The sequence below is a fragment of the Rhinolophus sinicus genome, chromosome 4 (assembly GCF_057876585.1).
Source record: "Rhinolophus sinicus isolate RSI-liver-muscle chromosome 4, RSI-T2T, whole genome shotgun sequence".
Classification (NCBI taxonomy): domain Eukaryota; kingdom Metazoa; phylum Chordata; class Mammalia; order Chiroptera; family Rhinolophidae; genus Rhinolophus; species Rhinolophus sinicus.
This window is the reverse complement of record NC_142504.1, coordinates 99,746,791-99,772,471: the sequence shown is the minus strand read 5'-3', so window position 1 is coordinate 99,772,471 and position 25,681 is coordinate 99,746,791. Positions and strand designations below refer to the sequence as shown.

The following is a 25,681-nucleotide window of genomic DNA, read 5'->3' as shown; positions in this document are numbered from 1 at the left end:
CACCCTAGACCGGAGAGAGATTGGGGGTGACAGTGGGTAGGGCTAATCACATAGGACCTTGTAGACCGTGGTCAGAATATTGACCTTTACTCTTGAGTGAGATGTGGTACCCTGTTTCCCCGAACATAAGACCTAGCCGGACACTCAGCTCTAATGCGTCTTTTGGAGCAAAAATTAATATAAGACCCGATATTATATTATATTATATTATATTATATTATATTATATTATATTATATTATATTATATTATATTATACCTGGTCTTATATTGTATTATATAAAACCTGGTATTATATATTATATTATGTTATATTATATTATATTATACTGTATTATATTATACCTGGTTTTATATTATATTAAAATAAGACCGGGTCTTACATTAATTTTTGCTCCAAAAGACGCATTAGAGCTGATGGTCCAGCTAAGTCTTATTTTCAGGGAAACATGGTATTATTGGAGAGTTTTGAGCAGAGTAGAAACATGACCTGAATTATATTTCTAAAGGATCATCTGACTGCTGACATTGAGACAGACTGTCTAAAGCAGCACTGTTCAATTGAAATATAATGTAAGCCACATATGTAATTTTAAATTGTCTAGTAGCCACATTAAATATAGTAAAAAGAGACAGGTGAAATTAATTTTGATAATACATTTTATTTAACCTAATACGTCCAAAATATCACATCGACATATAATCAATGTAAAAAAAAAAATGATTGAAATGTTTTAGACTCTTCGTTTCATACTGTCTGAAATCTAGTGAGTATTTTCCACTTGCAGCATATCTTGGTTTGGACTAGCCGCATTTCAAGTGCTCAATAGCACATGTGGCTAGTGGCTTTTACACAGATGGAAAGCCATGTACCCTGGCCCTACCCATCCCAAGCTGGGGGGTTGCGGGCACTCCCTACCCCCTCTCTGAGCTGGTGGAGCACTCTGTGGGCATTCCCAAACTCCATGGGAGTGGAAGTACATCTAAACAATGAGGGAACAACCTAGGCTCCAATTTGGGGTTTAATAATGATCATGTCTAATTTGTACAGCACACTTACAGTTCTAAATGTTTATCTATATTAAGTTATTAATCTTCATAACAATTTATTCATAGCAATACTATTACTATTCCAGATTTACAGAGGAGGAAACTGAGGTATAGGAGAGATGAAATAATTTATTCAAGATCACTTCAGTCTTATTTCAGAGTCTGTGCTCTCATCTACTATACCAGTGGTCCCCTGATGAAATTTTTCACCATTCCTTTTTTCACCTTGTGCTTGTTTTCCATTTGACTTCCTTTTATTAATATTAGAGTAGTCCCCCTGTATCCATGGGTGATACATTCCGAGATCCCCTTGGATGCCTGAAATCATGACTAGTACTGAACCCTATATATACTATGTTTTTGCTGACACGTACATACCTGTGATCAAGTTAAATTTATAAATAAGGCACAATAAGAGATGAACAGTAACTAATAATAAAATAGAACAATTATAACAATATACTATAATAAAAGTTATGTGAATGGCTTTGGGGCCTTATTAAGTAAAATAAGGGTCACTTGAACTCAAGCACTGTGATACCATGACAGTCGATCTGATAATGGAGGGGACTACTAAGTGACCGATGGCCAGGGAGCATCTAATTCTAATAGGTTATCTTCTTATTTTTTTGGATTTCCTATGTATATAATCATATCACCTGCTAACAATGACTCTTTTATTTCTTCCTTTTCAATCTTTATACCTTTCATTCATTTTTCTTGCCTTATTACACTGGCTAAGACCTTCAAAGCAATGTTGGGTCTGAGTAGAAGTGGTATTCAGTGGGCATCCTTGTCTGTTTCTCATCCCAAGGGGGAAAGATTTCAATATTTTATTACTAAATATATGTAATGTTTACAGTATTTGTTTGCAGATAATATTTATCACATTAAGAACATTCCCTCCTGTTCTTCATATGCAAGAATTCTTAGTATAACTGAGTAATAAATTTTGTCAAAAAATGTACCTATTGAGATCATTTTACTACTTTTTTTCCCATTAATTTTGTTAATGTGCCAAATAATATTGATTTTCAAATGTTAAACAAACCTTCCATTCCTGAAATAAGCTCCTTTTGCCAGGATGTTTTACTCTTTGCATATTACAGGATTCAATTAGCTGATTATTTTCTTTAGGGTTTGTATTAGAGAAATTAGTCTGTAATTTCCCTTCCTTTTAACATCCTTAAATTTTGGCATCAAGGTTATGCTGACCTCATAAAATGAGTTGGGAAGTGTTCCTTTTTATTTTCTGGAAGTGTTTGTGGAAGAAAGGTATATTTCTTCCTTAATTGTTTAGAATGAGTCACTAGCAAAACTATCTGGGCCTGGAAGTGGTTTTTGTTTTTGTCTAGTTTTAGAAGGGTTTTAATCACAAACTCAGAAAATCTGAATAGTCCTAGATTTTTTCTTGTGTCAGTTCTGGCACATTTTGTTTAAGGATGTTGTTTTAGTAATTTTATCTAAAATTAAAGTTATTTAGTATAAAATAGTATCCTTTTAACTTATTAATATTTGTAAGCTCTGCAGCAATCTTTTTTCATTCCTAATATAGGTATATTGTAACTAATCTATCATTGGATCAAATGATGAATGGATACATAAAATGTGGAACATCCATACAACAGAATATTATTTGGCTATAAAAAGAAATGAAGTACTGACGTAAGCTACAACTTAGACACATCTTGAAAACATTATGCTAAATGAAAGAAGCCAGTTACAAAGGACCACATATTATATGATTCAATTTATATAAATACACAGAATAGGCAAATCTATAAAGACAGAAAGTAAATTAGTGGTTGGAAAGTAGATTAGTGGTAGAAAATAGCTTAGGGCTAAGAAGTTTGGGAGGAAACTGGGAGTGACTGCCAAAAGATATGAGATTTCTTAGGGGATAATGAAAATATTCTAAAATATAGTAAAATATAGTCATAATGATTGCACAACTCTGTGAAAATATGAAAACCCATGGAGTTGTATGGTATGTGAATTATCTCTCAATAAAATTGTTTAAAAAATCTGTCATTGGACAGATGAAATATTCCTTGATCTGGATTTGATTAGATCCACCTTCAATTTTGTCCAAAGCAGCAAACTGGAAACTACCCAACTTGCAAAAAAATTTCTTACCTAATCATTCATGTATAAACCCCAATACAATATTTCAATTATCTCTTTCTTTGGTATCCCAGATGTTTGTCATCCTGGAGCATTATGCAATGAAACCAGCAAGACTCTCTACGCTAGTTCTCAGGAAGACTGATCTCAGGAAGTATTTCATGTGAAAGCATGCCTGTGTATCCTTAGAAAAGTCTTTGCATATCCTCAGGGGTACAAATACCCTAATTCGAAGACCACTGCAGTAGTAGGTTATACTGCCTCTCAGTACAGGCCCGTGGGAGATCGTGTTCAGTATCCACTAGCTGTATGAAGATGGTTTCGTGGTAAGGCCCTTTGTAAGCCAGTTGGGATCAGCATTTGATTGCTTACCCAGGCACGGGTATTTCTACAAGGCAATCTCCAGTCCAGGAGATGGTCTCATTTGGACAAGCCTATGACCTCTGGAAGTCACAACAACGTAGAGAACCACCTAGACAAGATACTCTTGGTTTCATTTTGGTGACACTGAACTAAATGTTGCTGAGCTCTACCTGAGGCCGCTTGAACAGTTTCTGGCAGTTAGTTTCTGGGATTTACATAGCTGGGAAACTTGATCCCTTGCCTTTCCCCTTTTACTTTTTTTGTGGGCAAATTTCATCTTTGTACCTGCCAAGTCTGCTGGGTATATAATTAGCATGGTGACATCTGAGCAATAGTGTTTCTCTGCTAGCTTTATTTAGGAGTGGAAATTTTTTTTTTTTTACTTTGGATGAACTTAAGCACCCTCCTCAATTTCCTTGTTATCCTAGATATGACAGCTTTTTAATCCTTACAATATGTCTGTCAAGGACACAGAAATATCTGTATCCACATGTCAGCTGGCGTTACTCTGTCCTTTAAGATACATATGAAATTGGCTCAACGCCTTTCCTGCCTCCCCATTTTATGGGTTATGTTTCTGAAAATTCTTGGGAGACTTAGGTTGTCGCGGTCACCTCCGACTCCAGCTCCTGTGAACTGCCTCGGTTTTGGATTGCGTCTCTCACTCCTGCTGTCCCTTTTCTACCCAGGTCAACCCACTCATGGAATTCAGAACTTGTTCTTGTTTGGTGGTGTGCATGGTTGGGGAGGGGTCCACAAATGCTATGAGTCTAGCTGCCTTCAAAGAAAGTTTGGGGGAATTGGAGGGATTTACTTCCAAACAATGCAGCCACCATAAAATTAACATCAGATTCTCCCACCACTTCCATCCCCTGGTAGGGCTCCAGACTCCTGCGCGGCATTTGGCCTTCTTCTCCCCTCATTCTTTATTACCTTTGTTCTGACTTTCCTATGCATAGCAAAAGCCAACACTCCAAATTTCTTAGGCAGAGAAACTCCTTTTCTAGCCCTTTCCCTAGTTAACTCTAGAGAACTATCTGCACATCTTACGACACCAAGCTAAAGCTTTAGAATTAGTATTAATATTTATAAGGATTTGCCTCATTAAGGTCACAAGTAACCGATGTCTTCCTCCCAGTTTTAGTTCAGAGATTAAAGGTGGGGATTTTTGTTTGTTGTTTGTTGTTATTAATCAGGAAACATCCCTAGGAGAACAAGGTATTGCATCTTAATAGAAGAACAGGATGTCAAGGAAAATGGAGCCAGTCACCACTTACTGAGTGCCTCATATGTTCCAGGCACTGAGCTAAGAGCTAGGGCACACAGGGAAACAAAATCAGACAGTTCTGCTCTTGTGAAGCTTACAGTTCTAGTGAGAAAGAGAAACGTCAAATACTCACACAAGCAACATGAAAATATAAAGGGACAAGCACCAGGAAGGTGGGTCGCGGGAGTTGTGAGAAGAACATGCTACCAAGAGGTGACGTCCAGGGCTTCCAAAAGGATGTGACAGCAGTCGTCATAAGGCCCAGTAAGGGTTACCGTGGGGAGCGGAGAAAGAACATTCCAGGTCCAGGGAGCAGAGGAGCCGCCTGTGCCAAGGCTGTGCAAGAACAGAAACCTCCCACAAAGGACTAAGAGAAGGTTGGGGCTGCAAAAGTGAGTGGCATTGTGCAAAAGGTTGGACAGGGTGGGTAAGGCAAGGCCATTAAGAAGTTTCAAGTAGGGGATGGGGGTGGTGCTAGGCTCAGATTTACATTTTGAAAAAAGTTGGAGACCAGCAATTGATACAATTATTCAGAGCAGTATCTTACTATGTGCATGTGTTTTAATGTAATTTTTCAGCTAAATGAATACAAACACGCATAACTAGTTCAAAATATCAAACAGCACTAGTTCTATTAGGCTTATGAGAAACAGTAGTCCTCTGACTGCCCCTCACAGACCCCTTGCACCTTCCACTAAGGATCCCTTCCTCCACTCTTAACTACTCTTTTGGTATTTACTACCCTCCCCTCCTTTTTTAAAAAACATAATATGCTTAAAGTGCTATTTATTTTTCAGTTTTAAATATTGTTTAGTTCCTACTATGGAAGAAAATATCTTTCTTGATCTTGCCCCATGTCCTGCCACACCCCTCCTTAACTCTGTTCTTATCCTGCCCAGAGCAAACATTCAAAGCATTACCAGCATTTCCTTTTTATTCTGTTCATATAAGAAAAAAAAAATACTGACTCATTCATTACTTGAAAAATACATCCATCAATAAGGACAGAATCAGTACATTTCATTATAAATTTATACCTTTGTGAAGACAAAAGTACCTCACTGTACATCTGTCATGAACATATTTGTAGCAGTAAGGATTTTTATATCCCTCTAAGTAAAAACGACCAAATTTTTAAGTTGGCTTAAGATTATTATAAAAAAAAAAAGTCACAGTTGAATTACATGTGCTAATTGAAAGACATAATAGTTATTTGTACTAGGAGGCAAAAGTAATTTTATAAGACAAATGTCTTGAAAGAGACGTGATCTAAAGGTCATTAATTGATGATACTCCATTATCATCTATGATGGAGCAATGAAACGGGCCTCTGTCATGCTGCGGCAGAGTGTGGGCTAGAAAACAAGTGGGAGATTCCTATGCAGAGTCTAAAAACGTAAGTCAGATGTTTTGATCGTCAGAGAAGTCAATCCTCAAGAAATACTCAGAGATACAAAGATTTACGCCCGAGAATATTCATATTATTATTCAAATAGTATATTATTTACACATAATGGAAAACAATCTCAATGCCCCCAAAGTAGGAAAATGGTTAAATTATGTTACAACTATAGACTGGAATAATATAAAATCGTTAAATTCATGCTTTCAAAGAACAGTTAATGCTGTGGGAAAATGCTCATAATGTTAAATGAGAAAAACAGTTGAGGTCAACCTACATGTAAAAATATGCATGTGTATAATATACACACATGTAAATATGTTATATGTTTATATATAGATATATATAAAATATCTATACACATTCCAATTTTTTTAGTGCACAGAAAAAAGACAGTTTTTTTCTCCCATGGTGATCTGCCACCCATATACTTCAGAATAATGGGGGAGGATGGGCTTATTTATACATGCAGATTCTTGGGTCCCACCCCAGGACTACTGAATTCGTCTTTGTAATCAGAGCCCAAGGATCTCTGTCTCCTTACACCCTTGCCTACCTCCGTACGACCTTGTGGAATAGTGACTCCACCTCAGCTGCAGGACCACTGGGCCAGAAGTAGCTCTCTGGTGGGTGGAATTCGGGGTCATCACCTTCTTTGCTTGAACCTTTTTTTAAAAAATTCTCTACTGAGCATGTGCTGCCTGTATGATTAAAAGTTCACTGAAAATATATTAACGAGGCATGAGTATTAGAAAACAGCTAATTTGGGGTCTACTTGGGCAAGTCTAAACACCTTTTGAGAACTAGAAAGTGCATATTTTTTATCTAAAACAAGCAGTTACTTGTGGATTCCTGCCAACTGAGTGTAGATATGGAATTCATTACCTCAATCAATGGTGCAGGTAAAAACTAGAAATATAATAATTTGGGGGAAGCATTAAGGAACAACAGCATTTCTCAGGGTTCCAAGACGTTCCTTGCCAATAGAGGACGCAGTGATTGAATAAGTTCAGGCACAATACATATTCTAATCCCTTCTTAGAGTCCTACAACCACAAGCAGAATACAGGATCTGGGAAGTCCAATATACGTTTCATTCTTAACTCTAGCTCCACAAATTCTTAGAGTGTGTCCTACCCTTAAGAACAAATTCTAGGCCAAAAGAGTCCAAGAAAGAATTCTCACTGTGGACTGATACCCTACACTTGATCCAACGTATCAATTCATTCCCACATTCCTATGGTCTCTGAGGGCTTAGCCCACATGTATTAATAGAGCCTGATTCTAAGGGCACAGCTCAGGTCAGCTACCAAATAATGCTCAGGAACAGCAAACTGAGTGCCAGGCTACAGGATTAGAGCTGCATGTTTACTTTTGTTTACTTATCTGTCTCGACCGCTTAGACAGTGAGCCTGGGATTTTGTCTTATGTTCCTTTACATACTCCCAACACAGTAAAGCCTGGCACTTGGTTGGTACTCAGTGAATGGGGCACCACCAACTGGGTAAAATGTTCTGGACAAATACAGTAATGAAATGGGCTAGGCACAGGTCCTGAACTTTAGGTCCTAAAGTTCACAGGCTCACGATATCAAGGCCTCATTTCATTCGGTAAACGTTTCTGAATGCTTACTATGGGTGGGTATTTCTAAAAATGCAGAGGTGACTAAGACACACAGCCTTCACCCTCAAAAGCTCCATGCAGTAGAGGTACTAGTACTAGCCATGCCGTCTTATGCAGGTTTGGGCACACACTAAGTGTCTAATAAATGCTTGTTTGAATTGAGTTCAGAAACCAAGTTTAAGGCTGGTCAAAATCTGGTACTTTCGCGGTCCGAGAGCCTAGAGCCAGAATCAGACCCTCTGGAGGCTGCTTCAGAATGACTGAGGTCTTGAGGAACTAGACCCATCTTGATTATCGCTACTTCAGGGACTCCAGAACTATCCAGGAGTATTTTTTTTTAACTAAAGAAACCCCAGAACCCAAAGAAACTTAACAGTGTACACATGACAATACTTCCAAATACGTTACGTGTACTATAAAATTCTACGTTCTTGAGATGATAATAAACAGTATATGGTGAAACAGGACTAAAAGTGGGGTTCAGTAGAGCTGAGAGGCTCAGGACTGCAGGACTTCTCAGTGCTTTTAAGCAATGTGCTACGCTCTTCTTAGCCACTGTCTTATTTGAGCTTCACAATGATCCTAGGACATAGGTATTATTTTTCACATTTTAGAGATAAGCAAGCAGAAGCTCAGAGAAAGTAATCTGCTCCAGACTGCACAGGTACCACCAGAAGGTACACAATGGGACTCTGAAGTCAGGTCTACCTGGCACCGAAGACTGGTTTTGGACCACTCCAGCAGTACTGTTTTTAATATATCAATGGACACTAGAACACTCCCAGAGAAACACATAGCATAAAGGGTTTCCCAAACTGATTTGATTAGGGAGCCCTTTTGAATGAATCAGTACTTGAGACTAGCTTTCCATGTAACACATTTTGAGAAATATTGTGGGGCCAATGACTCAGAGATACCCCATGGCAGACAGAAGGGAGGTAGAAGACACCTCAGAAGGAAATGCTATTCTAGAAAGAATACTTATTAAAATTGTGCTCAAAGAATTATTAATAGGAACACCTAAATTAAACCTCAGTTGAAAATAGATATCATTTATTTACTTCTGGATTCATAAGCTCCAGCTCATGGCTCATTTCTGTCAAGTAACATTTGATATGACATTCTAATTCCAACATATTTACTTAGCTACTTCTTTAGGGTTTGTTGTAGAATTTGACTTTCCTAGTAGTTCAACTCATTATGTCACCAATTTTGATAAAGCATATTCACACTGGGAGTATAGGTTTTAAGTTGCTATGTACCTGCAATTTGTATTTTAGGGTGAGATAATTCTTCATCGTACAGGACTGACCCAAACCTTGCAGGATCTAGCATCCCTGGCTCCTACTAACTAAATACCAGTAGGGCTCTCCCCCCACTCCCACTCATTTTGACGAGAAACATCCTCAACAATTTGAAAACTCCATCTAGGGGAGTGGTATCATCCTCAGAGGAGAACCACAGGTTCAGAGCAAACCGGAAAGTTCAATAACATATTAATTGAAGGATAAACACCTGGCCCACCCCTGCATTCAGTATTCCAGCAAAGAATTCAAGATTGAACATGCCAGCTTCAATCCTGCATGTCCAATGTCTCCTTACACTTCTCTCTCTTCTGTTAATAACACGAACAGATTCAACACCAACGGCCAAATACCATTTCTAGCCTAGAGGGCCAAGCCCTGTGTACCTTGCCAACAACAGCAATGAAGCCAGGCAGAAGCTGAGCCCAGGATTGTACGGGGTCCTGGCGTGTATCTGAAGCAACAGCCACACAACACAAAATGTACCTGACTAGTCTATCATTTTGTCCAAGTTGGACTTTAAAAAGGATGCTGTTATTTGTTTTCTTTTTTAAATGATTTATTATCAAAAAGTTTGCTCCCTCTCCCTGCGGAGTCAGTTCAGCAATGCAGCTCCATCCTTCTTAGGATTATTAGGACCCAAATAATTTTCGACCAAAACCACAACGACAACAGCAACAACAACAACAAACTTGGCTGCGGGGTCAGTAACATGTGCATAGACAGGGCATATGCATTCAGGAACACGGCTTTCATTTCTTGATCGGAACGCCAATCACCATAAAATCTTCTGCTAGAGTCACTTCTTGGAAATCGAACACCGATTCTGCTTGCTTTTTCAGTTCTACAATGCCATCTGTTTCTCCTTCTCGGGCCCAGGCCACTGGTTTGTACCTCTGACTGAAGTGAGTGAGAACCAGCCTCTTCGCTCGGCACTGCTTGGCAAAGGCGGCTGCCATCTGCGGCGTGCTGTGGCCGTGCTCCTTCGCTTTGTCCATCTGGGCGTCATCCAGCGTCGCTTCATGGATCAACAGGTCTGCTTCAAAGCACAGCTTCACTCCTCCATCACCCACAACCCCAGAACAGTCACCCAAAATGCAGATTTTCCTTCCAACAATGGGCTTTTTTAAGACATCTTGGGGAGAAATTGTAACGCCATTTTCCAGAACAACAGAAATTCCATTTTTCAGCTTCCCATAGGCAGGACCTGGCGGGACACCTAATGATGGAGGCAGATAACATCACATCATGGGAATGGAATTTATGACTCGAGACTCTGTTTTAACAGCACGGCAAATAGCAAATAGCTAATGCAGCCAATTCTTCCTATAATTGTTATAAATATTTTACTATTTGTGGAAAACTGGAATATTTGTACATTGTTAAACGTTCAGTGTTGGCAATGCCCTTGTTCTTAAAACATTTCCCAAGCACAAGTGTCAGATGAGGTTTAAGCTCTCAAGCCCCACTAGGACCATCTCACAGTTACGATAACAGCCTTGATTCTCTGCTTGTGTGGGAATAACAGTGTTTGTGAGTGTTTTTTTAATAAGTTCATCTTTGGGCAAAATTAAAGAGTCCATTTAAATAATGACAAGGTACCTACAAACTAACTCGCTTAATAAAAAAATGGTTAGAGGGCATTGTTTGGGTCACAGGATCAAGGAGAGTTTCCGGCAATTACGTAATCTTCCTTGGAGATGGGGCAGCTCCTCGCTTACCCACTGGGCTTAAATCTCACACTAACTTAGAAAAACACTGGTCATCACTCTGGACACATTCAACACAGACAGAATGTGTGCATTGATTCCAACATGAATCATATGTAAAGTTTCTCAAAATAAGAGTATTTCCACAGGTTTTTAGATAAGAAAAATATCTTTCCTCATTATTTTGCATTTTGTTTTAGTTGGGAAAGGAAGACGGTGCGTAAATAAAGAAACAAACACACGATAGACACCATCGTGCTTTTTATGGCTCTGCCATGGCCGTGCCAAGGAAGGTGGTGGACACCGCCTGGAGAGAGGCACTGTGGATGCCCTCAGGCACACAGGCCGAGCGTGGAGGAGGCACGCAGCCTCAGGTGGACCCCAAGCCCATCTTTGGGGGTTGCTTTCAACTATGATGAACCCAGGTAGGCAAAATGGCTGAGGCGCGGTGCACCGAACACCAGATTAACTCAATCAAGGCAGAGAAGGAAAACCCTGAAAGCTGTTGGTTGCAGTTGCAAGGTTATGATATAGCAAATATTCTCAGGCCAAAGGTATCATTGAAAACATATTTCAGAAGGAAGACGTGAGAAAATAAAAGCCTAGACCTAAGACAACAACCACTACCCTGCCAACCAAGATAGGGTAAGCTGAAGATAAGACAGACAGAATGTGCATCAGGGGAGCTGAAGAGAGAAAGAGTCAAACACACACTTGGGTTTTGCTCTGAGTAGCACCTTTTGGCCCCAGGAATTGCCCTTAATAAGCAAACCTTGAGCAAAAGAAATAAATGGAGAAACTGTCAGTTTTAGGCCTGGGAGACAGGAAAGGAAAGTCACTATGACACTTGTAACTACTTCAGCTAACAACAGCTTGATTGATCAGAAGGAAAAAAACAAAACAAAACACTTACCAAGGTCTTTCAGTTTCTGTGCATTGAGTTTACCTGGGCGTTTCTTCTCCACAACTGAAAACCCAAAGGAGGGAATTCGGTGAAAGAGGCGAAATGCTTTTACAACAAACTGTTCATCATCAACCAGAAGGTATGAGTTGTCTTCCGAGTCTAATAGGATAGTTCTTCCTTTTCCCTCTTGGGAAAAGCTGTCTGTCCTATTCATGTGTGCGCATTCCTTTAGCTCCTCTATGGGACACTGATCTGCCGTAGGCACCAGCTCGTGAACCACGTAAGGGAAGAGCAACTCTGTGTGAGACAGTTCCATGGTTCGCCAGATAAAATCCCGAAGCCCTGCAGGGCCATAGATTTCAATAGGCTGTTTGGTGACCGTGGAGCCACTCTGCAGGCTGATTGTGCAGAGGAGGCCAGGAAGGCCAAAGAAATGGTCTCCGTGAAGATGCGTGATGAAGATCTTGGTAATTCTCCCTTTTGATTGAGGCAGAGAAATAACATTGGGAATTTTTCAGAACTACAAATCCATACAAAACTACTTGAAACACGCATAACAGCTTACATAGAAAGCCAGTGAAATGAATTTAGAGTTTTACTTATCACCATAAACTTATTTTTTAATATTTTTCTATATGATTCCAGAAGCAAAAAAGACAGGCTTTATTTCACTAGATGGTTTTAACAAGACATAATTTTTCTAATAAAACATCTTCAAATTATATAGTATTACAGTTTTTAGAGTATTTTCCTACATATCCTCTTAATAACAACAAAAGCAGCTGCAATAAGGAACTGTACCAAATTAATTCACTTAAGTAACTAGACTGGCCTCAGATGTCAAAAGCAACTAACAGTTACACTGCCCCCTATGGCTCCCTCCGAGAATAGCAATTATGTATTCCCAGCAAAAAAAACGAAGGTTCCCCAGGCTCCAACTGACTGAAATCAAAACTGCCTTTTAAGGACTTTCTACACTGGACAGAGATTAATCAACCAAGTTAGAGCCTGCTTGTCTCAGTGAGGTTGAAGGGGGAGGATAAAAGGGAAGATGATGAGGGAGGGAGAGGCAAGGGAAAAGGGAGGAAGCAGGAGACAGGAGACGAACCAGCGTGAAGGACTGAGAGGGGAGGAGGTGGGCACAGAAGCTAGAAGGCAGATCCCCTATGGTGTTATGTAAAGGTATGTGGACTCATCCCGTCCCTTCAGTCTGAACTAACACAACAGCTTCTTCAGTGCATATTGGCTTAGGTTGTAAGTTGATTTACCCAATGGGAAACAGAATTTACTGCTGGTAGGTGGAAAGACGCCACATCACCATTTTCCTGAGATGCACCACAAGCGTTTAAAACAATCACAATCAACACATTTTTAGTATAACAGAGGCTCGTGGTCTTAGCACATGGCCCACCTATTGCAAATACTTGCTATCATAAAAGAACAGGACCAGTTCATTGATACAATAAAAGAACAGGAATAGTTTGCTGTAATGTGATTTGTCCTGTGACATCAAGGCAAAAATGTTCCCCGAGCGAGTTAGTGCACCAAGCCCAGGGCCCTGAGGCAGAGAACAATAGATTGGACAGAGGCTGATTTTGGACCTTGAGAATCCCCAGGAGGCACTCTAGACGTTTCCTCAAATGCTCCTTTCTGTGTTCTCTTTTCAGTCTTTCCTTTTGCTGTTTTTTGACTTTTAGAACCCCTTCCTGCTATCCAGGTTGCCAAGGGACCCACAAGTGTGACCTGAGGCCTACAACGGTTGCTGAGTCCTGATCTCACTCAAAAGTGCTGGGTCAGACGTTCTGTGCCCTCTCACTATCTGCTGCAAAACAGAGCCATACTGAAACCAAAACAATCTGTGAACCCAAAGCAAGTGAGACAAATTAAGTAAGTACACAATTGCTTCCCACAGTTGTCACATGTTCAGGGAAGACAAACATTTCCTTTTTCAAGACACTTTGATTTCAGAGGGAGAAGGAATGGCAACCACAATTATCAAAGGTGAGACAAAGCTATCAGATGAAGAAAGAAAAATGAGTTCCCTTTCATTTGAGAACAAGAAAGTTACAGGAGAATATGTCATCCATTGAGGAGTGGAATACTAAACACACTCTAAGTGATGATGTAGTTATATTTACTGTCCTAGGGAGATGTCTGCAATATATTGCTTGTATGTGTAGTTCAGTTGAAAATAAGCAGGTTACAGCAAGTATAGTGGGATTCCATTATAGAAAATTACACACACACACACATCTACACCATGGCCATATCTACATGTACAGAAAATTTACCTATGAGATGGGGATATAGGCTTTTCTTATTTATACATTTTTGCTTTCTTTGAACTTTTACAATGAGCATTTATACTTTTTATAGTCATTTTTAAGGGAAAAAGGAAGGTTTAACGCTCAGTCTTTAAAATTATGAAAGAAGTAGACGTGGCAAACCTACACTTGTTAATCAGGCACTTGCAGGGTAGGACCATGGAAGGCGGAAAGAAGTATGTTTGGGTAAATAGAAAGTACGTCCTCATGAAATATTATTACCCCAGGAGGTTGGACACGCTGAAAGGGTTTCAATGAAACAAATGGTGATAGGTCCTTACTGGGTTATTGAGAGAAACCAAGATGTATAGAGGGCACTGCATGCCAGTCTGAGACTGGGGGCTTTTGAAGTGCTACAGAGTCATAGAGAATGTTCTGTGATTACCACCTCACCTTCCTCTCTGAGGCCAGGACATTTTTTTGAGCCAATAAAAATTTAATAGGCTAAGGTTTCTCTTAGGCTTAATTTAATTAATTAAATAATGCTTTGCCAGGCTTAGCTTTGCAAACTGTTTACTTGAAAACGACTATGTAAAGAAGCTATAAAATATTAGAGAAAGGTATTGTGGTGGATAGACTTGAGGTGGTACCCATGGCCCCTGGCTCCTGGTGTTCACGTCCTTCTATAATTCCCTCCCCTTGAGTGGTGGGACTTGTCACTTGCTTCTAACCAGTAAAATGTGGCACAGGATGTAATGTGATTATGTTACCTTGCCAGTAGATTTCCTCCTGAGTTTCTTTCTCCCTTGCTGGTTCCACTTCAAGCTACCATCAAGCAGAAACACACATGACCAGAAACTGCCGGAGGCCTCTAGGAGCTCTGGGCAGCCTCAGCCCTACAACTGTAAGGATTCTGCCAACAAACTGAGTGAGCTCTGAAGCAGATTCTTCCTCTAGTTGGGGCTCCGATGAGACCTTGGCCCCAGCCAATAATGGGACTGCAGCTTAATGAGACCCTAAAGCAGAGAACCCGGATAAACCACGCCCGAAGTCCCTGATCCACAGGCACTATAAGATAATAAATGCAAACAGGATACTGAATTTGTAATCTGTTATGCAACAATAGATAACTGATACAGTATTTAGTAAAAAGTAAAGACTTATTCACCATACCCAAACCTCTAGCACCCACACTTAACTGTTTCTTGTTTCTATTTTAATTATGCTGCCACCTCAACTTCTAATGTCTAAACTGCTAAAATTATAGCCTCCACTGGTGGTTTATACCTACCCTGAGAGTTCTCACTAAAGGAGCCCCTGTGTGATCCAAGGGCCATAAAGCATAGTACCTGCCCTTACCTCAGGGTTTCAGCACAAGACGGTATATCATTACAACTGACCTATGTGCACCTCGGGGCCAGGATTCCCGAATAATATTCCCTAGTTTCTTCTTCCAACAGCTCTTTTCCTAACTTCCTATCCAGATCTGGGACATCACCATCTGTAACTTGTAATCATTTTTCACTTCTTCACACCCTAGACCTTCAATCAGTCACCACCACCTGTTGGCTCAACAAGTATCTCTTATATTGAGTCTCTCTCCTTCATCTGTATCCCTTCTTCCTGCTTCAACATCCTCATCCTCTCTTCTTGCAGCTGGTATCCCTGATGCTATTCTCTCTCCCAACACCTTTGCCATAGGAAAACTCTGAACAAAAACACAAATCAGACCATGTCATTCCCCTGCTTAAAAACTTCTAATGGTTCCTTATTGCCAATAGAGTAATAAGGTCCAAATACCTTAATATACCATGGAAGACTGCATTTACTTACTTACAGTGTTCTTATCTCTCACCCGTTCCAGCCAAGTACCCCATACTCTGGATGACTTAATATTTCCTCAAACATGTCATTTCTCTCCTGGGAACTCCCTTACTTGTTCTCACTTTCTTGTCTGTCCCCTGAATGTACAGACCTACTTCTCTCCCCAGAGAAACTTCTATTTATCTCTTAGATCTCAGTTCAAGTGTTACCACCTCTGGGATGCTTTCTCTGAACACACAGATACAGTGAATGCCCCCTCCTTCATGCTCCAAAATTACTTAGAAGACACCTCTATTATTCTACTTATCACATTACACTATGACTATCTGTATGTCAGTTTCCACCAAGAGACCCAGAGAGCCTTGGATGCTACAACTGTATTTCCTTTAGTCATCAAATGCCATGCACTGTGTTGAGTCACAGGAATAATAACTCAGTAACCACCATTTATCAAGACCTGATAAGAGAGGCACTGTAGTAACTGCTGGACTTCTTATTCAGGCACTAATTGAACAGCCCTTTACTAGGCATCTCCTAGGTCCATAAGTGCTCACTGAGTGTAGTCCAGGGAGTGTAGTCTGTTGTACACAGCAACAGCCAATTGAAATAACATCATTTTAGACACTGATGATGCTCAGAAGTCAATACAAATAGGATGGAGCAGCAGAATGCCTGAGGAAGGAGCTACTTCACCCGGAGGTTCCGAGCCTCTGAGATGGTACTTGAGCTAAGAGATAACTGATGAGAAGGAGACAACCACACAGAGAAGGGATTATTATATATAATTCTCATAATATCCCTTGTAAGTAGAGTTTTTACCCATTTTCGAGATGAGGAAGGTAAAGGTTAAGTTTGCTGATCTGCTCAGGTCACAAGCTGAGACACAGCTGCACTGGAACCCAGGGTTGCCAGACTCCAGGCCGAGGCTTTTTACCACTGTACTCCTCGGTCTTCCTTCTGCTGGGCCTTTGCTCACTCCATTCCCTCTGGCTGGAATGCCCTTCTTCTCTCCAGCCCAGGGAATCCCTCCTCTTCCTTCAACAACTCACAAGTCACCTTCTCTGAGATGCCTACCCTGATAACCCCAAGTGGAAAAAGAGCATGTCCCTTCTGTGAACTTCTACTGCCCTTTGCAATCGCTCATGATACTTACAACTATCTCCTGGTGGAAATAAGTGTGTAGACCAGGGGTGTCCAAACTTTTTTCAATGTTTTTCACCAAGGGCCATATGCGGTAAAATACACAAACAGCCGGGCTACTCACTCGAGGTGAAGTATGTATTGCCTCACCTGGTTTATTTAAGTAAACTAAATATATTTATGGAATTTGCTGCGGGCCAATTAACAATGGCTTGCGGGCTGCAGTTTGGACACCCCTGGTGTACACTGTTCCTTTGCTTGGGCAGTAGCCATCTAATATGCCTGTTGTATCTCACTCCATCCTCTATCCCCTGAACCTCTATAAATCTTTGCTGTCAATAGTTCCAGGATGAATGAAAAGTGAATAAACGAATGAAGTTCAGTGGGTGTGGCCAAATGTCTGAGGGCCTTCCCCGTCGTGTCAGGATTTAGTACTGAAGTGGGATGCAACTGTCACAGCTGTTTCTGAGCAAAGGGCCAAGGAGAGCCAAGGAAAGGAAGCAGAACAAAAGACAGTCTTAATGAGATAGCTGAATGCACACTAACCTGCTTTCAGTTGGCTTTTCATAAGCTGTGTCTGGGTTCCCTCCCCACAGTCAAAGAGCCAGCATTCACCCTCACACCGAAGGACCAGGGCAGAGGCACCCCGAGTTGGGGATGGGTATGCTGCGCCTGTCCCCAGAAACGTCACATCCATAGACATCTTCTACCCTGCAATGGAAACAGCACCGAGGGATTATTTCACATCACTGCTCAAAATCATCAAAAACAGGTTCCTGAGAGATTTACTGTAATTTATGGCAGTGAAACTATTCTGTACCATACAGTAGATAGACTCTTCATTACGAGTATATTGGTCAAGACCCATAGAATATACAACACAAAGAGTGACTGAATCCTAATGTAAACTTCAGTTAATAATGTATCAAGGTCGGCCCAGTGGCTCAGGTGGTTGGAGTGCTGTGCTCCTAATGCTGAGGTCCCTGGTTCGATTCCCACATGGGTCAGTGAGCTGTGCCCTCTACAGCTAAGATTGTGAACAATGGCTCTCCCTAGAGCTGGGCTGCTGTGAGCAGCAAGAGGTTGGTGTGAGCTGCAGTGAGCTGCCATGGGCTGCTGTGTGCTGCCGTGAGTTGCTGTGAGCGGCTGACTGACCGTGGACCGACTGCCTCAGCCGGGAGAGCGCAAGGCTCATAATACCAGCATGGGCCAGGGAGATGGGTCCTACACAACTAGACTGAGAAACAACGGCTTGAGCCGGAATGGGGGAGGGGAGGCAGAAGAAGGGAGAAAAAATAAAATTTAAAAAACAGTAATAAAAAAAATGTATCAATACTGGCTCATCAACTGCAACAGAGATACCACACTAATGCCATACTATTAACAACTGGGCACCTGGGTGTGTGTGTGAAGACAAGCATATAGGAACTTCTGTACTTTCCACGCATTGATTTTTTTTTTAAAAGTTCTAATTATCACTAAACAATAACAACCACTCTATTTGAGATTCTGAGACGGGGTTTAATTACGCTTACTATCTCTGGTGCCCATGGTGATCAGCCCTTTCTCTGAACAAATATACACATAGCGTTGCTCTGCAATACTTCAGTAATACTGATACCTCACAGGAATGCCCAGTGAATATCTCACTCCCCTAAATGACAGGGTCCACTACTGGTTAGAACTTGGGTTTCTGCTATCATAAGTGATCAGCAATAATCTACTGAGTGTGTAGATTTCTGCCTACTGCTGGCATCTCTCTTTTTCCTTTCACTATTTCTGAGCACACCTACTATTTCTGATATACTTCCATGATGGGAGCTGTGAAACAAATAAAATAAATTCAAATTTACACATAACCAATTATAGATTATCCACACTGAGGGCAGGGAGGAAAACAAACATAAATAATTTTAAGAAAAAATACTAAAATAAGAATATTTGAGAGAGCTGGGTAAACATACAAAACTATCAATAATTTTCCTCAGTCCTAGCAATAACCAGATAAAAATAGAAATGGGAAAACTCATTCACAAGAAACAACAAAAAACTTATAAAATCACTAGAAATACAGTTACTAGGAAAGGAACAGGCCCTAAAAGACCCAAACACATACACATTAGGTTTCATGATAGGAAGACTTAATGTGTTCATTTTTTATAATTAATGTAGACATATTTAATGCAAATTTTATTAGATTCCCAGTGAAAGTTTCCTTGGAACCAAAAAACAAAAGATCACATGGAAGAAAAACTAAATGTCTAAGAATGGGCAAGAAAATTACATAAAGTAGTGAGTAGGAACTTCCCTTTCTAGATATTACACTTACTACACTAATCAGGTATAACTAAAAGAGAATAATATCGGCACAAAAAGAGGTGAAAGGGACAATGCAGAAATAAATATAGGTATGCATGGGAATCAATATATAACAAAAGTGTAAAAAGAGTGACTTATTTAATAAACAGCATTGTCATAATTGACTATTTTTGCAGAAAATAATGAAAGTAAGATTCTCACTTTGCATTGTATATAAAAATACATTCCATGGGGTTTATAAATTTAACTGTTAAAGGTCTAATAAAATCTGTTTAAAAAATTAGGAGAATATGTATATAATTTGGGGGATGGGAAAGCCCTTATTGGCAAGATAGGAAACCCAGAAAGGCGGGGGGGGGGGGGGGGGGGGGAAAGGGCATTTTCACTACATAAAAACTTTCATATATCAAGACTCATAAAGTCAAAGGGCCAAAAAAACACCTGGAGAAAACTGTTTGCACTGTGTAATAAAGCATTAAGGCCCCTAAAAAAAAAATTCATGTAACTGCATTCAAAAATAACCGATACAGGGCAGATGGCTGGCTCAGTTGGTTGGAGCGCGTGCTGTCAACCACAAGGCTGCTGGTTCAACTGCCGCAAGGGATGGTGGGCTGCGCCCCCTGCAACTAAGATTGAACAACAGCAACTGATCTTGGAGCTGATGGGGCCTGGGAAAAACACACTGTTCCCCAATAAAGTCCTGGAAATACACACTGTTCCCCAGTAAAGTCCTGTTCCCCTTCCCCAACAAAATCTTTAAAAAACAATAATAACTGATACAATAGAAAAATGGATATATACAGGAAATTCACAGAAGAAATCCAAACAAAATAAGCATGAAAAGCGCTCAGTCTCCAGGTAGTTAGATGTGTCGTGCGAGGCGGCCTGCGGGGTCTCTGCTCCCGCTCCCCATATAAGAACGCAGGATATGGTGAGGCCAAAAAGGAACACCCACGGAGCCATAGGTAGGGGAGTCACACCACTATGGTCTCACTGGAGGCTGGGTTCACACGACGACGTGCGACCTGTTGTCTGCTTTGCCGCCAACCGACCGACTCTCCTCGACTCTGCTCCGTAGCCGCGGCAGTTATATTAGTGGCCGATAGCTCACTGGTTACAGCTGACGGCCAACTAGCCACAGCTGATGGCCATCCAATCACAGTTGATGGCCATTTACTACCTGAGCCAGCACCTTTTCACATGAGGCCGAGAGCCTGGAAACTGCTCTCTGGGGCTCTGTCCCCACAGAGGAAATGCAAATGAAAGAAACTGACATATTTTCCACAAATCAGCTGGCGAATACTAATGTTAGCCAATGCTAACGAGGACAAGAAAAAATGGTAGTCCTGTCACTAGTGGTAGAAGTGTGAATTGCTATTATGTAATCTGATAATGTATGTTACTAACAGTAATAATGTCGCTAATTACGACACACTTTAACCCAGCAATCCCATTTTGGGAAATCTACAACAATAAAGGATCTATGTACAGTGATGTTTACTGCAGTACTTTTAAAGTGGCTAAAATTTGGAAGTAATCTGAAAAAAAAAAATCAGGAAACAATTGAATTTTTTTATTGTACATTCATACCATAAACTTTATTAGGAAGCTAAATCAGATCTGTAACTCTTGTCCTGGAGGTATGACAATGAGAAAAGTTACAGATGGCTATGGCATGATCTCATTTTATAATAATGTCCAAACTCCTTACATTTATATAAGGCATCAATGTCTGGCGTCGAAAGATACATACCACATTGCTAATACTGGTTATCTCAGGGGTGATTAAAATGGGGGGGATATTATTTTTTCTTTTGAGTCTTTGAATTGTTTTTGGTTGCTACGAACAGCATTTAATTTACTTAATTTTAATTTATTTTGTATTTATTTAATATTGATGATTTTAAAAAGGTGTCATAGGCTGAACATGCTATCCTAACTACGTATCACCTAATCCTCCTTTCAATTTGGGGATACAGTGGGCTCCCCAGTCCCCTCACCCCACACACCTGACACACACAAGTGGTACATTTTCCATCTCACACACAAGCCTTTAAGTTACTGCTAGTGTCTCTTCCACGTGTTACTCCACATTTTCACTTTCAAGATCGAACCTTCCTCTGGTAATTCAGTAGTTTAATTTGCAGAGGCTTCCTGATGGATTGCAGTTTGCAGGAGAGGTGAGAATAAACAAAAAGAAAGTTAAAAATATAAAAAGCTAACAAATGCAGAAGGAATAATAGAATATAATCACTTTGTAATCCCTAACAAATAATGGATCTAGGCCAGTGGTATGTAACCCTCGAGCAAATTAGAATCAGCTCTTAAACATATCAATGATTGGGCTCCATCCCAGAACAATTAGACAGGCAATTCTGCAAATGAGACGTGTTTTAGTATTAAAAAAAAAAATTTTCCCCCTATGATTCTAATGTGCAGTCAGAGCTACGAACCACTTAGTGAAAGGCTAATGGAGAACAGAACTATAACGGACCGGATCAGGCTGACTTGAACTCACTAGTCAGTCAATCTTTAAAAAAACTTATTATGAAAAATTTCAAATACATACAAAAGTAGAGAGATTAGTATACTGCGTTGCCACATACCCATCACCAAGCTTCAACAATTAGCAACTTATGGCCAATCTTATTTCACCTATATCCCCCAATCCCATCATCCAAGAACACTTGATAAGTGCCATTGGGTACATCCACCAGGAAGCACATGCTTTCTGGCTGTCTCTCTTTTCCTGATGTTAACAGCCATTAATGATCATTGCCAGGATCCATTATCACATTAGGAGTTGCCAAAAGCTGATAGTCTCTCATTCCTTCTGCAGTTATTAGCTGGCATCCTTCTGCATATCCCAGGTCAATTATTTAGTTACCCTGCGGTGCAATTTGTACAGAAAAGATTCACTGATCAATCTTAACACCACTGTGGGGAGCCATGGTTTCTTGTAACCCTGAACCTTGCAGACTGGCTCGGTTTCTGCCCCCATAACATTGTCTCTGCCTTATCTGAGAAGCGCCTAACGGCTGCTGAGGAATGTGGTGAAAACGGCCAGTTCCCAGACACAGAAAACTAAGGGCTTTCTGGACAATTGGTAGGTTCTGTCTCCTTGAGATATTTACTTTTGTGAGTTTTAGTGACCTTGTATCTTTTATGTCAAAGTAAAGTTGAGGCTGGAAAGATTTACTTTCACTGAGATAATGCATATCTTCTTTGTTTAACTGCACGTACTCAAATTGTATATATTGGTTAGAGATAATAAACTCAGGGCTTCAGCATGACTGAAGACCGGCCACATTAGCATTTGTGTGTGTCTTTTATTTCATTCCCACTCCCCCATTCAGGTACTGATCGACTCGTGGCGGCTGGCCCGTCACACACCACAAGACACACAAGACCTTATCTAACTCCTAGTGTGATGCAATATGAAGGACATAGTAACTATGAGGTTTTCTTGCCCAAAAGAACCTGAAACTGAAAAAAGCTGGAATCTAAATACCAGCTTATTAAAGAACACCACAGGGATGGAAAACAAAATCCTGTATGCAGGAAACTTTACAGGATAAATGACTTGATTTTTTTCCAACAAGTAAAATACAGGGGGAAAAAAATATATGTGCATGTATGTATATGTATATGTATATACATATATATGTATGTATATACACATACATATATATAAAGAGGGAGAGAATAAAATGATTAAGAGAGATACGAGATGTCAATAAATTGTAACATATGTAGCTTGTTTGGATCCTCATTTGGACAAACTGATAATGGGAGGGAAAAAAGACAACTGGGGAACTGTAAATGCTGACTGGATAGATGATAACATGAAATGCTTATTAGACTGATAATGGCTTTATGTTTTAAAAAGGAGTTATTGTGTTTTATAAACACAAACAAGTATTTAATGGATGAAAGGGTACATTCCGATTGCCTTTAAAATAATCCAGTGGGGGTGAGGGTAATAGATACAACAGGATTGATCATGAGTTGGGAATTCAGTACACTATCCTATTTTCGAATATTTTTGAAAGGTTCCATAATAAAAAGTTTGAACACACACCAAATAATCAAAACCCCTCCACTAGGTCGGGAAGTAATCACAAAGTATTTATTCAATCAGTGGTGCATGTTTTTGTGACATGTACCATCCTAGGCACTAGGAATTAAAAGAAACCTGCCTTCTGGGACAAAAACACTACCGCTTGCTTTCTCATGACTATCACTGATGCACCTTGGACGAAGTGCGTATTCTGTCCGATCACAGCACGCGACCATAGTACTGTCACCATGGGCCAGTGCCTTTCAGTCCCCGCCGCGTATCACAATCTCCCGGTGATTCTGGTGCCTTAGCATTTGGAAGGCTTCCCAAATGAGTCTCAAGGCTGCCGGGTTGAGACGCAGGTTCCAGGCAGGCAGTGCCCACCCTGCGATCCCCGTGGTACAGGGAGGGCAGATACTGCCATCCTCCATTTTAGAGATTAAAGAGCCGTGGCCTGGAGACTTAGGGTGAGTGGCCCAGGCAGAGTCAGGGCCAGAGGCCAGGTCTCCGGCCACTAGCCAGCCCAGGCTCTCTTCCAAGTCAGTGTCAGTCTCCCAAAAGGATGGGTGGGCGGCGGCGGAAAGGCGGGACAGCGGAGGCTCCCGCCTGCGGGGGTGGACGAGGGGCGTCTACGCTCCAGGGCGCCTCCCGGCCTGGGTGCTCCGCGCAGGCCCGGGCCGCGCAAGTCGGAAGAAAGTGCGCGCGCTTGCCTGCGCGACCCAGGCCACACGGCGGCCGGGCGGGGGCGGCGGCAACGCAGACCCTGGCCCGAACCCCTCCGGCGCGCCCTGCCCCACTCACCCTCTCCCCGAGGCCCGCGGCGGGAGCCGAGGGAGGCGCAGGCCCACACCGAGGCCCAGCTGTCCGCGAGGCGGCGACTGGCGCAGGCGGAAGTGTGCCGCCGGCCGTGTCCGCGCGCGGCCGCTCTAGGACGCGCCGGAGGTCCGCGCTCAGTGGCGCCCACCCGGCCCCTCTGCGCCCGGAGTCTGGGCACCGGCTTGAGACACCCTCTCGGCCCCGCAGTGGGGCCCTTTCCTCCCTCCCTGCCCGCACCAGTTCGCTAGATCGGATGGTGGCAGGAACCCGCGAGGGCCGGAGCGCCAAAAATGAAAACGTTTACTGTTGTTTGTGTTTCGTGTCATGTTTTCAAGCAAGAGTGTTGTCCCTGATGCTTTGCTCATGCATCTGTTTGTGTAATGTCTGTTCTTTCGTTGGGATGAATCTTTCAGCCACGAAACCTAAAAGTTTAAGCTTGAGGTGCCTTAAGAGAAAAACGCAGTGTCTTTGAATCAGCGTTCATTCCTCTCAGCATTACTATTGATCATGCGTCTCCACTCGTGTTCCACTTCCCTATTCCAAGAACACACCGGAATACTTAAAATCTGGAGCTGCCTGTGCTGTACTCGCCAGAAGCGTTGCAGACGTGTTCTCTTAGGTTGCGCACAGCATAGCCTGCTGGACGCGAGAGGAAAGCCCGGGCCTGCTGTGTGCAGAAGCTGCACGAGGTGATAGAAATCACAAGGGGGAAAAAACTCATTCGGTATAAATCCCAACGTTTAGAAAAAGGATTTCAAGCTCCGATGCAGTGCCAGATGCAGATTTTCGCTTGACGAATTCGAGGTGGTCAAAGCAATCAGCAACCAAATACTCCTATTTGTGGGGTTTTTTGAAACTACCAGGGAAAGAGGAATCAAGAACACTTTACCCCACCCCTCTCCCCCACCAGACTACTTTGCTCAATAAAACATTAAGTAATCTACTTTTTGGCCTCTTCGAAGCTTTTATTTATTCAAATATTGAGCTCCGATTTTGGGGACAGTATTATTTTTGATGCTGAATTTTAAAAAGTTAAGTCGTGGCCCTTGGTTTTAGGAGCATACGTTGAAGTTGGGAAAAAGATGTATCTGAAAACCATCCACTAATAATATGAGGGAACAAATGAGAAAGCAAAAGGAGTGATCAGAATATGGAAAAGGGGGGATCACTAGTCATGAGATTAGTTAAGAGGTAGGAATTGAGCAGGTCTTGTAAGGATGGTTGACTTAAACTAATGTGATAGAAAAATTAAGGTGTATTTGGTCACGTTAGGTCTGATTTAGCATAGTATTAAACACTGGATTTAGCAAAGATTTTGAACTTGATTCTGGTACTTGCTAAGAAGTGCTCAAAAAAAAAAAAATATTCTACAGCTAACTCTTGATCCCAACTCAGCTAGGTGTTCCCCACAGTAGTACCCTCCGTAGACCATTTCGGAGGTTCATGGCTTGTTTCTGTCCACCCATCAAGGCTTCCTACAACTCCTTAGAGGTTATTACTTCTTTAGAGAATA

General features: G+C 41.3%; 1 protein-coding gene across 3 annotated transcripts; it reads right to left on the bottom strand.

Annotated features, from left to right (window-relative positions):
• Window positions 1–2,325: 2,325 nt before the first annotated feature.
• ELAC1 (elaC ribonuclease Z 1) lies at window positions 2,326–24,337 on the bottom strand. Of its 3 annotated transcripts, none has more exons than XM_019721816.3 (5): window positions 24,154–24,337; window positions 21,302–21,446; window positions 17,520–17,684; window positions 11,755–12,222; window positions 2,326–10,351 (listed from the first exon to the last, which is right to left on the bottom strand). In XM_019721816.3, the coding sequence occupies exons 3-5, from the start codon at window positions 17,674–17,676 to the stop codon at window positions 9,885–9,887; spliced, it is 1,092 nt and encodes a 363-aa protein (XP_019577375.3). In that variant the 5' UTR covers window positions 17,677–17,684; window positions 21,302–21,446; window positions 24,154–24,337; the 3' UTR covers window positions 2,326–9,884. The 3 variants fall into 3 exon arrangements, with proteins under 3 accessions (XP_019577375.3, XP_019577382.3, XP_019577367.3); XM_019721823.3 differs by lacking the exon at window positions 24,154–24,337 and adding an exon at window positions 23,545–24,146; XM_019721808.3 differs by lacking the exon at window positions 21,302–21,446 and having other exon boundaries at window positions 24,154–24,333.
• Window positions 24,338–25,681: the final 1,344 nt, after the last annotated feature.